Below are 17,807 nucleotides of genomic sequence, written 5' to 3' on the forward strand. Positions count from 1 at the left end.
TTATCTGACAGAACAAATGAGATAAGTGATACAGGCAGGTGCGCTAGGAAACAAGCAAAAACGATATGGATGTCGAAAAATGTCGTTCAATCGGATACTATTTCCAATTTGATGATTGTCCCCTTTTATCGATCGAGTTGATTGTTGATCGCGGAAAACAATATTGCCAAGTTGTCTTGTGAAGTTAGGATGCTATTATTTCAAGCGGTTACAATTTTGTTATCTGACTGAGCTCGCATAAGTTCAAATGATGATTTCAATAAGCGTATATATAAGCGTTTCGTGATCACTCTACGAAGCTTTGTAGAAGTTTAACATTTCCCCAAGGACAAAGAGTCGGGCCCTATAATTGTATTCTGACATATTAATTTCATATGTGGTTCTGTAGAGGCTACAACTGTCAATACCTCGGAGATTGATAGCATATAGAATCATTTGACGACCAGCCGACTCTCGAATGACACAGCATGTCGATAACTGCATCAGAAGAAAGGTCCTTAGCAGCACTATAGATCCCGACACCTGGAGTCCCCCTGGGGTGACTCTGGACATCCCCACGTTTCAACCAACGCACCAACTCAAAAAGTATCTCGACGTGTCTAAAGTTAGCCTTAGCACGAACCGAACAGCGAATTGAAATAACAACTAGCAAAAGAAAGCTGGTCATTCTGCTCAAAAGCTGTTCACAGGAAATGCGTCAAAGAGAAATCGATATTCGACCATGCCCATCTCAGACCTGGCGAAAAAGGGTCGTTTTCTTCACTGAAGGATTCTCCTGCAACGAAAGGCTTAATTGAATACATTCTACTGACGAAATGTCTACAAAACACTTGTATTCCATTCCTCTTCCTGTCGTATTAATTTTTAATTAAAACGGCAGATTTACAGATTCTGAAATGGCAACTTACCATTGAAACATGAGGAGACCACAGCGGAAATGATGGTAATAAAATATAGAGATAGATTAAGTAGCATAATGTGTTCATTACAAAGGTTTTATCTACATATGATAATCAAACATGATTTGTACAGCTTTTCAACTAAACAGTAATAACTGTCACTTTAAATACTTTTGCAATGAAATATGCAGAAGAGCAAAATGTATACACTACATATCACTCAAAGGGATTTGCAAGGGAGCACATCTCGAAAAAAAATTTATATCTTGGTGATTTATTGACGCTAGTACGTAAAGGGGTTTGCTCTTCTCAGATTCGTTGCATCAAAATCAGAATGCGCAATATCCACCAAGCCCTCCGTAAGGGTTCCCAAACCTGCCTTTAGCGTGACCAATTTTATCACTGATTTCTCAGACAAGGAAAAAAAGTTACTCTTATGATCTATCGTACATCCACTGACGAATTAGGAGTCCCTACGGCATTATCATGCGAAAGCAACATGTAACTGACTTAAATCGACAGCGATGTCAATTTTCTCCACGATAACCAGACGCTACCGGTAGCAGGTGACATTTCGTGACGGCACGGCCATCAGCTACGGGAAGTGATGGAATAAGCTGCATGTCAGCGCCGTCTCATTTGACATAGCTATAGGTCATAACATTTACAGGATGTCATATTGGCATATATTGATTTTACGGTTAAATCTAGTGATCGAAGTTTCCCGCATCAAGATTCTTGCGGTTTTGGCGTTATTGGTTCTCAGTTTAAAGTCCGCGGTGATGTGGGAGGTTTCTGCATGAAAATTCTGACGGTTTCTTCAGACTAATGGAAACAAACACCACTTCTGAATCACCGCTCCGCTCTCTGTGACATTCTTCACTCTTAAAAATAGAGGTATTTGAGCTCCTGAAAAACTTTAAAGTTTAACCGGCCTCATATCAGACATAATAAGGAACAAGACGACAAAGAATCCTTTCATTTTGCGATAATATGTTAAAGAATTTCTTTCATGGTTGCCAAAGGTAAACACAGGCAATTACTTGAAAAGATCCGGAAGCTGGCTCTGTCGTGTTCTCGGCGGCAAGTCAAAGCATGTCTAGAATCTAATCATCAGAATATCGATAAAATCCATATTTACCAAGGTATGTCCGTTCTTTGTTGAACGTCAAAGGCAAACTGCCTTACATTCTTAAATTTCCATTATAATGGGTTTATTCGACTTGTCACGTTCGAGATTTGAATTGACCAACATCCGATCGACTTCCATATGCTGACACCAGCTTTATTAGACACCAAGCGTCATCAAACAACATCAACCGTCTATGTTTAATCTTTTCAGTCGAAAGGATTTTCAATATCGAAACTAATTCCAGAAACAATACCTTTGATCTCTCTCTTTGTTATATTGTCATTTGATATGATCTGGAAGCGGTTTGAAATTATTAAAAGCGGGCATTTGCGCTCAACAAGTAGTGTCGAACTGCACTACTCTGCGCATTCGCCACTTTCGACAAGCAGGGATTTGTGAATTTGCCGATCAGGTATTGGCCGACCAAAATACACCTATCAGGCTTGCTCGACGCAGAAAGAGAGCCAAGATCGACTACACACGCCTATACCGGATTGGTATAGTTCATTCAATCCCATGCTCCTATATGTATGATGCCATACATGTATGTCAACCTGTACAAAGTCCAACAATATATCATGTTTTAACCCTAAACGACTTATGTTTCAAAAACAAATGCCAGAGAGACTGTTTTCTTTGTTATGTTACATGTAAAATTTACATGTATATGTGCTTGGCGGTCAATTTTTACCATTTTCAGATGTTAGAAATTCCATTGCGTGCAGACACCATTACTTTCATTCACTATAGCGAACGTTTGTCACAAGTGACTCACATTGATATAATTATTGTAGCGGCTCCAAAAGTGCATTCTGTTTGTACTCATAATCTGGTTTCCTTCGTAAATCGGATGCCGCCGAACCGTTTTGATAAACAATCGTATATAATGTACTTTGAACTTTACAAAACACTCCCGATAGGATAATGCTCCCTTGCTTGACTCTGAAGCCAATGGGTAACTCTGTCACGTGATGCTGCCAATGTCGCGCGCTAAAGTAAATTCATGTCTTCTCGTAATTTGATTCATGTTATTCAGTATATACCACTTTTAAAGCAAATTTTATAACTTTTTTTTAAAACTGTGCAGATAGGATAATGTTCGCTTCCCGCACGAGGATAATGTTCACGGACTTAAATTCTATTAAAAAACAGCCCTTGTTTCAATGTACTTCAGTGGTTCGACGCACAAGTATAGGATAATGTTTTTACCAATAAAGTCATAGCTTTCTCAGAACCGACACTGGTTTTGCTTTATTTCCTCAGGATTTTTATCTCTCAATCGCGTCAGTGAACAGAATATAGATATTGCGTTTCAAATGAGATAAATGCCGTCTTCCGAACCTTATCTTAACACGAACACATGCATTTAAGCTGTGCGCACACGACAGACAAAATGACCATGAATTTAAGCGAATCAGAAGGTTTTTATGGTCGCCCGCACACGTCGAACAAAATATCGCGGTAAGTCAAAATCAATGTAAAACCATTCATTGGTAATGCGAGATCCATCGGCACGCCCGCGCTTTTTAACGTAGTGGCTTCACCGTGGAAGCGCTATCTAGTGCACACGATGAACAAGAGATATTATAATATTCGCTTCGTTTGATTCCTTTTATCATGTTTACAGATTCCGAAATCCAGGACAATCGAGTAAAAAGTAACTTCTTCTCAGTCTATGCTACTTTCCAGTCTGCTTGCCACTTAAGTATGTCAACATTCCGTATCATTCCTTTCTTAGTCTCCATAATCCGCTGATGTAGAGAGTAAAGAACAATCGTCAGGCCCTCCATGGCACTCAGGTTATCAAGCGATATTTAGAAAGAAGCTTGACAAAGAACTCAGCAGAACGGCTCTGGAGTGGGTATAGTTTATCGGCTGTTTGGTGGACATCTGGGCTAAATGAGGCATGACATTCGCTGAAGTGGTCCGAAAGGACAATTAGGCCAAATATGTTACATCCAAAGGGATGTCAATGTCATGAAGACTGATCTGCTGAAGGAGGCATGAGCAATATTGGCGCCGATCAATTTGTGACCTTCTCCAGCCCCATACTCAGGAGGGAAGAAAAGCGAAGAGGTTTAACTGCGATACATGAATTAACAGCGCGTATGACATGCCCGCAGAGCAATTTCTTAGTATGATTGATGCATACATGGCAATTGCATGTTTTGTGATGTTGTCGGGCTCCAAAGATAAGGCAAATAATTATTCATTCTTACTACATGTTTTGTTGACAGCTGTTTCATCATTTTGCGTTTAACAGCTCGCCTTTGTTTCCCTGACGGTGAGCCGCTGAGCTGCACTTTTCGAATGGTATCAATGTTACATTTTGCTTCTTCAAACGCCCAATGCTGCATTAGCGTAAGTGCTCGCTTGTTGTACTTTCAAGCCCGGATCTGACTTATGCGCAATAAAAACGTTAGGGAAAGAGACAGGAGCTAGAATACTGATGCTCTCGGTAGTCACAGTGCTAGAGCGAGCAAATATAATGCGTGAATAGCTTTTATTCACCCACTCGCAGAAGGAGTAAGCGATAGAATATCACGCAACTGCAGTTTAGAACACTTGGAGAACGGCAATCTGTCACGTAGTTCCTGAGAATATGTGACAGGAGTCTTGAATGTATTCTTGACATAATCACGGAGATAGTCCCTCGCCAGATCCTAGTAGGTTTTTTGTGAGGCTCTCGTTATGATCACTAGAGACAGCCCGTTGCCTGTACCGAATATTTGTTGTCGTCAAAACTAACCTCAAATACCCGATGAAGCGTGTGTTTTTGTCTCGCCACTCCAGACTGGCAAATGGACGACCGTTCTCCCAGGGGTAATAGACCCGCTGAGTCTTTTGTGACTGGTGCAATTAAGGGATGTATAAAAATTTGTTCATTTCATGAACACCCCTCAAAAATTCTTTCGAGAAAACTTTTGGGCGAGTCTGTTATTCTTGCCGCAACTGGCATATTCATTCGATCGGGCACCGTGGAAGAGCTGCGTCTTTGATGGGGAGAAGGGTACATGCATCCTTATCTTTAACATTTGTATCTTTAAAGTTCTTTTTATAGCAATTACGGGTATGATTCGAATTTCTCAGATGAAAACTTACGGATACATTTATATACATGTATACTGAAGAATCTTCGCAATGATACCAACAGCTTTTAATTTGTGGTTGGGGTTAAGGTTTTCTTGACATGTATCATCAACAGAGCTATCCGGCGCCAACTTAAGTCTTCGATCTCTGAGATGATGCATGGATTCAAGGAAGATGTTATTATCTCCCGATCTCGCAGTTAAATAATGCAAATTTCGAGCACTATAGACCACGAGGCTGGCAGAAAGCTTAACGCATGTGAAAAGCAGGTGTTAATCGCTGTTCGCAAAGTGTATAAGTTAAGTTAGCTCTCAGGTGGGTAAATAAGAAGAAGGGTAATTCATATTTGTTAGCAAAACATCGGTAGGAAGTATTAACTGTAATAAAGATAGCAAGTAACGAGTCTGGCTTCACTTCAAGTGAAACCAAACTCACAACATTAGGAACAGGTTGTGTTGGTGTTGGTGTTGGCGTTTTCTTTGTATATTTTGAGTGCACGGGCCCTTGGTATAATTATTGAGATGTGGCCACACCATTAAGGAAGATTAAGTAGAATTGCTTTACCTACCACACTGCACACAGGCATGATAACGTTTGCTCGTTGTACTGATCCTTGTTGTAAACATTGTAACGATAACCACGCAATATTTTGACTACTCTCATACTACCATGCAGGCTCATCAATCAGTTGATAGGGTTCTTGGTCTACAGACCAAGATTTTGAAGTTACAGAAGCTATATAAAGTTTTTCCAAAAAGTACCAAACTACTTTGAACACTTTCGCTATAAAAAAAACTGAGCGGTGCAATGCTAAGTAGGCGTTCAGTCGATCAGTGAGTATTGACCACTTAAAACAATGCAAAGCCGATAAAAAAAACTAGCTGTTTGGCTGCGCGGAGTCACCGGGATATGTTTTGATTATCTTCAAGGCCTGATTTTTTAATCATTTTTTTGCTGTATGACAGTTACATGTTAATGTGTGAAGTACGTGTGGATTTTGGGTTTCATTAATTCTTTTTTTGTACATGTAGCTGATGTAACAGTGGCCGGATAGGCGCGTTGATCGTCATTACAACCTCAGTCGACTTGGTGCAAAAGTCAAGCTTTGCTATTACATTATTGGTAATAACAAAATGACATAATACTGTTGACGAATCGGACGGCTGTATCTCACATGACATACCCAATGCCATAAAGCTAAAGCACTGACTGAAAAAAACTGACGTCAAAGCATTCGTGAAAACATCCCTTTTGATTCGTCTCGTATCAAAGTGGTGTACATGCGGTTCAGTTTTCAAAGCTATTGAGCTTGGAATGAGCTGCATAGTGTGCGCAGTATTTTCGGATTGATAGCGGACTTAAATAGCAGTCTACTCATTACAATAGGTTACCTGTACCCACAGTCATCACCGCTGTCCTTAGGTTATGAATAATTTCGTCAGTAATTACCTCAGCTGCCCATCTCAATCACAAACCCTATAATGAATGTTCCTCTCCAACTCAAATTGATCTTGTCGTTATTTCGTTCAAGAAGCTTAAACTAAGCCTCTCATTTTCCCTAAAGGCCTGCGCCGTTCGTTAAATATTTGAAATTTGTAGTTGAATTTGAATTTCAAATTTCAAATTTTCAAATTGTGTTAATACGTTCTGAATGTAAATTTCAACAATGCTGTCGTGTAGACGGATAAACACCTACTATAAAAATCAAGTTTCAGAAAATTCAGATAATGCATCATAACTTTACTGCACAACAGCATTTTCTATATTCCTGAACCACCAGAAATTACGAACGGCGTACCCCATGAAATGCTCGTTTTACTCTCATTTATTTCTGACATTCGACCTCTGTTCTGGGAAAATTTTATCTGATATCATCCATGCTACCGCAGGGGTCTCGATAAACGACAAGGACGAATTTTAGCATTCAGTCAGTCAGTTCACGAAGCATTGGAACCTCTGGGAATCGGGGTATTATCTTCTCAGGAATATGGTCGTGGTGCGCTACCTAAATTTATCGACTTGGGTTCGTGGTTCAAGTTGTCCTAACAGTAAACCGTCTGGCGTAGGGCAAGAACAACATTCTTGTTACAAAAGAGGTGGAAGGCATTCTGAGGATATCAGGGGTAAATGTTCGCTTCCGTAACGAATGAAATGAATAATGTCAGTTATAAAGTTAAGCAACTGCCTCGGTTGTGGTCTTCATTTTAGCTCCATCTTCGCGGTTTTGGTGAGACAACCATTACCTCCAATACGGTATCAACTCCTTAAACTAGTTAGTTACACTCTTACACATACACAAAATGGTGAATGAAATGAATAATGTATCAAATAGGCCGATATCTAAGTAAAGCATTATGTCCTTTTTTCTTCGGTCCAATGTGTTTTTCATGTCAATGACCCAACCATCAGAAACAGAGAGTCGTATTGAATAGCATCTTTACCACCAAGGACTTATATACTTGCCTACATCATTAGACTCTTTTATATCATTATATGAGACTGGGTTCATTAACCAGCTAAATGACGCTGACATGAATACAAAAATAGTGAATGAAATCAATCATGTGTCTTGTTTAAGAAGCTGATGCAAGCGGTAGAGAATACGGTCCGTCCGAGTGGCGCTTATTTTGTACCGATTACCGCACTATGACACTAGTCCTCATACGAACTAATCTCTATCGTTTTTATGTGTGGACGCGAGTCAATTTATCATGGGAACATTTGACTAGTCTAAGTACCATTTGGTTAGCTGTTAAGATTATGGTAAAGTCGGACCGATAAACACATGGACACAACAAACGAATACATCAATCAACACTGCAATAATGCTGAAAAGCAATACATGTACATGTGCATGCATCACCAACAATAAATAAAGACTAGCGCATAAATAACATTTTCCCGCTGATTAAACTGGTGTCAATATTGCGGCTGAAATTTTTTTATTCTGGTTGATGATATAGAAATACAAATGACAATTTGAGAAATTGAATACTGCTTCAACACCCTGTGTTATTATCTCCTTATTTTTAACAAATGGCCGTTGATTTTCATATACGTTTGATTAATGTGCCTCCCGCAATGCGGCACATCGCTCATGTAGAGTACCGCAGTTACTGCAGTCGGAGATGGTCGCACTCGGAAAAAATTAATGTTCCATATAAAACAGCTCTAGATGATCTGTTATACTACAATGACGTAGTGAGGTTTCGCAACCGCCCGGTTAGGCCCTTCGACGACGTTTATCTATTGTTCAGGTATACTCACACAATAGATAAACGTCGTCGTAGGGCCTAAACGGGTGGTTGCGAAACCTCACTAATACCATACTATCTCATCATTTAGTACGCGCCTTACCAGGTCTCCCTGCTCAACATGTACATGTAGTGAACAACGGACAACAAGCTGCTCTCCGCCTTTGGTCGTTGATACAAAATATTCACAGTCGCCTGCAAACAATGACTCAGATCACATCACGATTATCAAAAACGCTTCTAATATTTTCATTACGTTACTAAATGAAAGCTTATAGGATGCCTTACATAAGAAAAATAGACCAATTAGTCGTTTTTTCGATCATGGTTAATCTCGATTGCGATTGACTTTGGAAGTCACTATTAACTTACATGAATTATACAAAATCACCTTAAATTATTGCATTCTTTTCATCCTCAGGATTAGCGACTTTTGGATGGGCTATTACGTTACTTGACTTCTTCATTTTCATGCGAAATTGTCGTTGAATAGTCCAATTTCTTCGTTCGGTTGGCCTTGAACTCCCGCAAGCTAACCTTCTTTTTATTACGTCATTGGCGTGTACATGATATGTGGCACAATCGATTGTTGACTGACTTGTTTTTGTTTGAGTAACAAAAGGGTGACATGAATATAAAAGCTAAGAAATGATAGGTAATAAATAATGCACGCAACACGGAAAATAAAAATCGTGCGGTGTTATTAAGATTTACATAAGCCCAATGTTTATCACAAGGACGAGAAAACGAACTCATACATAGATGCATGTCAATTGCTTGAAAGCTGTGTGCCTTGGATATTTTTCAATACAGAAGGTGGACTTTTATATGGACTACAATATGGACTTTTATTCCAGGGCGAAAATGGTGCATGGTCGCTACGATTCACGGGTAAATTGAAAATGACTGACAATAACATATACCATGAACATATGTTTTTCGTCAGTTTGTTCGTCGTTAGCGCATAGCTTCATATGTAAAGATTAACATAGTCGACAAAAACAACTTGTACAATTACCGTATCCTTTTTTACCCTAGCCGCAGAAATATCTGTAAATCTCAATTTTTACCTACATGTAGCCAATGCCGTATTAAACCGGATAAAAGCTGTAAAAATGAACCACCGTGAGCCCAATCGCTCCCAGATTTATTCACTTGACGCTGAGTCACCTTTCATCCATGAATCGCCAATACTCAAACCAACTGTTTAAACCATCATCTTATCCGTGTCAGTTCGCGTTGTGCGCTAAATGTTGATGCCAGAAACTTGTCGGCATCCGCTGCAGAGAGCCTCATCAGACATGGAAAAGATGATGGACCGCTGCTAGCGTACCAGGACAATAACCGGTTTCTGAAAACAATTATCGAATTGAGTGGCAAGCATCACAAACAAGGCGCTTTTTATAACCCTTAAGCAGTGCTCCTGTATTGGAGCCTTTGAATCAACACCAAGTTCGGAAGAAGTCGTCGGAACCAAAATTTCCAGATCTTGCATCCGGTTAAGACGTAACATCTCAGCCTTGCTCTCTCCTTGGTAACTGAGGTAATTCGAAGGTTACAAGTACTATAAAGCAGACAAACGCCTTCTTCGGAATAAATTATACATGTACTCGAATGGCAAATGACTTTCAAATTAATCAGAAAACGACTTAAAACTGGGAGCTTGGAAGGAATTATGCACCCAACGAAATCTCAATCCCATTTCCTGAGTCAATTTGAATAGCCAGTACCAAGGATTGCAATCAACCCAGATTGAGCCAGTGACAAATTGAATTAGGCTGAAAAGCATGCTTAAATTGCCTGGCGTGGCTGTTATTGAGTATCAAATAGCCGACGTAAACTGGAAGACATCTTCGCGACCGTTAAGCACGATTGTATCATGTTCCGCCATATTCCGTTCCGTTTCGTCACCTCGATGAGGCCTAAAGTAGTCAATATGGTGAATTTACGAAATTGATACATGTACTCTGCCATTTCCTACCAATATTAAATTATCGTAATTTTCTCATGGGGAACTAAAGTACACACAATTTACCATGATTTCAATTTTCAATTTCGTCAATTATGTCAACAGTGCTACCGCGCGCCGCGCGAAGGAGCTATTTCTGTCGCTGCAACCTGCGATTATGATCACTGTGACGTCCGACTATACCTCTCGCCTGCGGGTACACAGTAATTGGCTTGGCGACACGATAATCGCCGGTCGCTAGTGCGATAACCAATCTTGTCGCATGCTATCATGATTGCAGGCCGAAAAAAGAGCTACTTTGCCCGGCAAACACTCAGTCTCGATGTTGAAATAAAAAGAAATAATAAAACAATTATTGGAATGAAATCATTCGGTCCAAGATGCCATTCGGCTGAGCTCAGTAAATGACGTAGCCTTATAATGGTGTTCTTAAAAGCACTTATTTCCATGGAATAATAGGGAGGTTCAGATTTTGATCCGAGACCGAGAACGTGGTGATTCTTTTTCCTCTTCCGGTTGACGTCATTATGTCATGCTGTTTTGTGTGTCATTTGTAGGGCTGTTTATACACAGGACCAAAATGATCAAGATCGATCCGAATTGGTATAGATTGGTATGCCGTATAAACGCGCACGAATGTGCTACTTTGGTGCGATGTACATTCTGATACGTCATTACAAGACTTACGTCATTCATGACGTCGTGAGCGATGTGATCTGATCTGTCTTTTCTGGTTTGGTTTCGTCCCTTGTAAACGGCCCTATTGTTTCTAGGAATTCATGTACCAGACATTAAAGACACCCAATTTCTTTGCATTCCTGACAACTGGCGATATACACTGTACGTCGACAAAATGCCGCTTCTTGATCTCGAGTGACACTCCGAACCTCTGCATTTACATACACATACCCTATACAATGTTCTACTCAGCATGAATAGTTTCGAGGAACTCGGAAACAACATGCATGGAAACAAGGGTTATACCCAGTAAACAAAAATAAATCGCGCACTGATGGTTCTTTACTATTACGGACTTCCCACAAATGGTTTACGATTCTATTCGCACCCGCATGACTGTCCCGAGGCATGTCAATCGGATATCGGATATCGGATATCGGATATATACTTCATTATGTTTTGCTTAAATCGACTTAAATCGGAAAGATATCGCAAATACATCACAAATAACCATATCCATAGCAATAACTTTTCTGTGGTTAATCAGAAATAAGTGTGTCTTGTGTCATATCATATATTTTGAATAATAAGAATAAAATCAATCATTGGAATTGTGGTGTCAGAAATGACAGAACCCTATTTGTTTATTGGGAAATCTTGATTTGGATGAAATCATGGTGCACGTATTTCTTGAGAAAAAACAAAAGCGATAAATACATGAATTTTCCTGAGTTTGAGATTATTTATGCAGCTCTTTATCAAAAATATGAGGCACATCCGAGTTATGTTTAACCTTAATGGGTGGATTTCTGGTAAAGTTTAAACCCGATCAGTACCAGAGGAGGGCATTTCAAGAGAAAAAAGGCATGACACTCGACGGAAGCGTCTGGTTGAAAAGTGATCGATGTCCACAGAGATGACCGCTGATGTCACTGTCTACAGGCTCGGAGTATAATTATGAATGTCAAAGTATGCGCTTCACTGCTGGGGGATTTGATCCTGCTGTCTGCGAACACTGCAAATATCCGATTTGCGACTATGATTACGTGTTCTCGGAGTGACAATATTTGACCAAGAGCAACACAATTGACACACCCAAATTGATCTTGAATCAGCCGATGTTCTGCGGTGCAAGGTAAGTGTTCCGGCTTTTTCTTTGGATGTTATCATCAAAGGATCGAGGCTCGGGTTTTCGTGCAGGAGTTCTGTTTATAGGGCTTTACAATCGCGGTTTATTTGGAAACTGAACGTGCCCAGTCGTGACCCCGACGAAACTGCAGCAATGCAGCCGTGAATTAACCAATGAGAAACTAGCCTTCACGATCAAGTGCGCATGAGGGGATCGAATTGGGATTGATCGGCGATCGGCGTCGAATCGGGACAAATCGGCGGCGAATCGGGATTGATCGGCGTCGAATCGGGACTGATCGGCATCGGATATTGAATTTTCATCGTGACTGGGACATGGTGCAATCTGAAAAGTCTGAATAATGCAATTAACATTTGTTTGGTGTCCCATGAATGCCAGGTCTCGATTGGGAATGCAGAAGTTCTTGTTGATGTCACAAGTTTAAGTTTCCAATATGCTTGCAAACTACCCCATACGATCCGGAGGTCATCCGTAAATAAAGCAATCAATCAATGGACGGGATTCAGTGCCTAAGCATACCTGTATATAATATAACATCGTGACAGAGCCCCGGCGTAATCAGTTTTGCAACCCTCCTTGAGTCTGTGTCACCAATTTGAAATTAACATCATCTCGGCCTCAGCCATCATTACACTTGGATCGTAAACATCATTAGAATCAATATTATATAGTGTTGAAAGACTTCTTACAAACACCAACATATTCATAAGACTACTGCATTTTCTTATAACATCGTGGCTTCTATTAGAGTTGGCTCTATTTTTTAAAACCTTGATTCGTGTAATATCACAGTTTCCGCCATTCTTTAAAACCTTGATATCAATTTTCGCTGATGCGGATGCATTTCGCGCGATAAATAAACGGTACGAAGTGTAACGGTACGAAGTGTTCAGATTTTTAAATGTGATGCGAAGGGGAGAAGCTTCCTGTCGAGAAGAAAGGCATTGATTGGTTACCTGTCAATCTAAGTTGGCGTGATAGGCAGTCTCGGCATTAACGAATCGTGGTTACCATATAAAGAAGATTCTTGCTATTCTTATTGGCTTTTTATTGCAACAACAAACAACTATCCGCGGGCTAAAAAATGTGTGTTGCTGCGATCGGCAACAAAATCAATATATGCACCTCGCAGCGACGAAAGATTTTTGCTTCATTAATTGCGGCCATCTGGCGGCAGACCAGTGGTATTTTTGCATGCACCAAAAATCAGAAACTAATCAGAAACTTATTGAAGGATTCTGGGCACACGTTGTATATAAGTTGGCAGGTGGAAGTTAATCTATATGTTTATGCGACAACTGTCACATACGCTGATTGCCTTGCCTAACCATCCTGCAGTTAAAAGTACATGTAGCCAGTGAGTGCAGCGAGTTCAGAGAGTGACAGGTCCGAATTATAGGAAAATTTTCCTTTACGTTTTTAAGTTGTTGACTGTTTTATACTAAATAAAAAAGATAGCAGACAACATCATTTTACATCAATGTGTCTAGTTTCAAGAAATATATATTCACACTTTTTTATGTTTACTTGTATTAAATGATAAATTACGATAAATTTTCTTGCGATACAAATATACTTACTGGGTTCCCTTCACTATGCTATCTCCATATACATGTACATGTACTATCACGTCATGCATCGTATTATCCACTCCCGCCCAAAAAAAAAATTAAGGAAATCGAAAAGGAAAAAGCTTTTGCTACCTGAAATTGAAGACAGTCTTAAGTCGATCATTTTGTCATGTGACAAACGGTAAAACGCGCCCAACGGCGCAAAGATACTTTCATTCATTTCGTTAATAAACGGACTTTTCTTATATGGTGGGGTACTGAGTAATTATTGGAATAAGGGACGTACCTTGTAGAAACGGCCATAGTTTGCAGATGAATTCGCCGAAAGGCCACCGCATAGTAATACTCTCCACAAGTTTCACCCACATGGGACAGACGGCAATGAACATGTCCCCAATTGCCAAGTTAGCAATGAAGATATTCGTTGTGCTCCGCATGTTCCTGTTCATCGTCACAATCACCAACACACTGAGATTTCCAAAGAAAGCTGTTCCGAGGATTAAAGCATAAAAAATACACTTCACGTAAATCTCCCATGTCGGTACGGGCTCCGGATTCCCCGTGTAGTTCGTGTTACGGAATATGTCGTGCAGTATTTCGAAATTCCTGCAGTCGTTCTCCATTATATTGACAATATCCTTGAATTGCGAGAAATTCCCGGACTCATCCATGATGCTTCTTTCACTAATTCATGAACAAACGATAAGAGAAGAATTTAGATTACGCGCGTAATCCACAGGAACTATTCCCTTAACTCAGCCGCGGGATCACACGCCAAGTTTGTAAGGTTTGCGCCAAAAGCTGGTTACAATTTCACATCAAACAATGAAAATAATATGGATCCTAAATTTGTGACATTCAAGAGCAAAAGACGCTATACAAGATTAAGTGTGGTTCCTTAGATTAAAGTGAAAAAGACCCAATTTCACAAGTGATCCACTAGAAATCCTACTGATCATTAACTTTGAATTCCGCTGCTTTCGTTCTCCCGAAACCAATTAAGAAAATAATAAACAAGATAGTGTCACTGCTGTCCCGTAAAGTGTGCTTCGGAGAGATACAGGTTGTGATCCAGGTTACTTTTCACACGGTATAATGACATACATAAATGATTTCCGCAAAAACAAGTTATGTGACGAGCCAGGTGGGAAAGTGCTCCATGATACAGATCTTGTTATCGCCTGCTGATAATATCCAATCAGAAATGAAAACGTACATCCTGTAGCAAGAACTTTCATATAATATCCAGTCACGAGCTTGTAACAGACCTACAGACAGCTTGGAAAAGTCCAGAAGCTAATTGAAACTTTTATTGCGGCCACGCAATCGCGATTGCCACCGTTAGCTAAGTTGGATAACTCACTGAAAAGCTACTGAGTCTCCCTCCGCCTGCCTAAGAGAGGGAATCCGATGACGTGTACAATAGGTTGAGAGACTGGCTTGTTGAACATGTAGCAATGGTGTAAACCTCAAAATATTCACAGGCATTATATTTTTGCGGATTCTGTGAATAAGCTACATGTTCATGCAGTGTCGCGAAAATTTAATCATTGGATCACTCGCTAAAATAAATAGGCGCCAAAATTTGGAAGTTAACGTTATTGATATCGATTTGGTAAAGTGTGATTCTGGTCGATTATGCCGAATTGACTTGATCGACCTGCTGGTCACAATGTCCTGGCCACAGATTGAGCGGATCGTGGGTCGATATCAACAGGTCACAGTGAATAGACGAGTGGTATGAAGAGATAATTGGGCGATAATGGAATCGTTTTGTCTGCTCTGTCACGTTCTGGTGTCATATCTGATTTAGGTACACCTATCTTTTCGACAACAAGTACAATGTACATGTAGATTGTACTGGAAGATAGTTGGGTCAGTTTACCAACTTTCATTATTAGTCCAGGACCGATGTTACTTTTGACTACAGGTCACACAACTGACTATTCGTTTGATATACTTGACTTAATACCAAGTTGTTCAATTGACCAATTGGTGAGGTTAACTGACCAATTGTTTTGAGGTAAGAGAGGTGTTGGTCAACGATACATCCGTTTTGGCAGAGTCATTCCGGTTTCCCGAAGAAGGTAAGCATTATCCAGTCCTTGAATAAGTAAACCAACAATGCTCCCCGAAGCTCCTCCGAGCATCCCCGGATAGTGTTACATGTTAACCAGAGACAGCGAATCGGCGCAAATGGAATTCGGCAATAAAGTCGTAAACGAATTTGACAGCGACGAGACCACTGAATCCAATAAATATGAGGGCCCACGATATATGAATAACATTTGCCGCAAACTGAGGAGGTTCCGACAGACTCTACGGTTAGGTCCATAAAAATGTTACACGATAATGACGCCGCTTTATTTAGTCGCGTTCCCCGAGGCATTGGTCCCCGGGGTCACTTCGACGCAAATGGAATTCGCCAATTAGATTGTGAGCGATGGTGACAGAGTGACTCCAATACCATTGATCCAATATCAAGATGAGCGACTTGGCGCAATCTGAGAAGGTATAGACATACCCCAAAGGTAATTCAGTATGTTTTATCAGTATCGACCAATAAAACCACATCTATAGTATGCCCTGGCTTGAGCTAGGGGCTAATTGAAGGGGCGAGGGCAAGAACTATCTAAGTCGCATAATAACATTTTGAGACATTGAGGATCAAAGTTTTCCTTCTTGGACTAAAGTGGACTTTTTATAAAATGCAGCAAACTGCTAGTTCCTTGCATTCTACAAAACTGTTATATTTGAGTTCTTTTCGGAATATCCATCAAAAAAGAATTAATTGATATAATTATGGGTAAACTGTCTGACATTTTTGCAGCAAGGCACATGACCCAGCAACGATACTGATTGCAATAAAGTGATTCATGGACACTAAGCGGCATAAGGTGCTCTGATTGGCAACTAACAATATTTGTGTCGCCAACGGAATTCGGCAATTTGTCGTAAGGATATATTATGACTTGGCCTCCCATGATGAGACGACCACACTGTTAAGTGTACTTCAGTGGTAAGTTACATGTCAAGCCATGGATCGAAATCATAACGGATAAAGAATTGAAAAAAGTGCTTTGCAACCAGTGTCAATAAACAATAAAAGAGTGCACTTGAAATATCTTTTTGAATGATGTAGTCAGGAAAGGTTACCACTTTAGACAGTTGACAGGCAGCCCAGATCGCAATATCTATATTGTGATGCAACTGCACATTGGTAACAAAAAGCGGTTCGGAAGTTTTGACGAACTAGCGCACTGTAACTTTCTTGAATCTTCATCTTTAGCAACAAGTTCATTCTTAATGCCTTGTCTGTCAAAGGCATTGCTCTATTTTCATGTTAAAAAGCGGATATTGATTTGATGTTCACTTCCTGTTAATTAGGTTGAAACATAATCATCACAATATAGTTCGCTACACGGACGGGAAATTAAACAAAGCTTTATCATCTTCAAAGAGAAATTAAGCTGAAATAGAAACTTCTTGATTTTTGTGAATGTAATCGCTTTTGGTTACGGTAATAAAGTTGAAGCTTCTGGTGAAAAGTGATGATACGTTTATTTTTTTTACGGATAGCGTTTTGTGATGCATTGCCTCATGGTTGCAGCCTAGTCCACACGTCAAAAACACACTTTGGCAGCGTTTTGGGCAGAAACTATCGAAATCACCACTGGGCAATCATAGGGAAATAACACAAAGCCATGGAAAAAGAACTCTAGCATTGTTAGGAACTATATATCATTAATTTCGTTGTCTTCACATCCTGAATGAAAAAAGGAACAACCAAATCAAATATATAACACATTCTTCTGACGCACATTTCTGGTACTCTCTCGAACAAAAAAAGCAATCACCCCTAGCCACTCATTAGTCAGGGCAGACGAACAGACTTATTTTTTTCTCTCGCCATTCTATCCCATTAATTTGTTTGTCAGTGGTACAACATCCCACTGACAATAAAAAATCCCCGTCGCTACGAAGATGAAGTAGCTTCATAAGCTGCCGTGTTCGCTTTTTAGGCTTCTTCCACTCTTGCAATTCCTTGGCGAATGGCAAACACA

At 40.0% G+C, this 17,807-nt stretch overlaps 1 protein-coding gene across 3 annotated transcripts in view; it reads right to left on the minus strand.

Annotated features, from left to right (window-relative positions):
• The window catches only part of LOC135492284 (trissin receptor-like), a 64,197-nt gene extending 49,110 nt beyond the window's left edge, over positions 1-15,087 (minus strand). For all 3 annotated transcript variants that reach the window (XM_064778651.1, XM_064778658.1, XM_064778666.1), the window contains exon 1: positions 14,030-15,087. In XM_064778651.1, coding sequence (XP_064634721.1) covers positions 14,030-14,414 — 385 coding nt within the window. In that variant the 5' untranslated portion in view covers positions 14,415-15,087. The remainder of the gene's footprint in view (positions 1-14,029) is intronic.
• Positions 15,088-17,807: the final 2,720 nt, after the last annotated feature.

Source organism: Lineus longissimus, chromosome 1 (assembly GCF_910592395.1).
Source record: "Lineus longissimus chromosome 1, tnLinLong1.2, whole genome shotgun sequence".
Classification (NCBI taxonomy): domain Eukaryota; kingdom Metazoa; phylum Nemertea; class Pilidiophora; order Heteronemertea; family Lineidae; genus Lineus; species Lineus longissimus.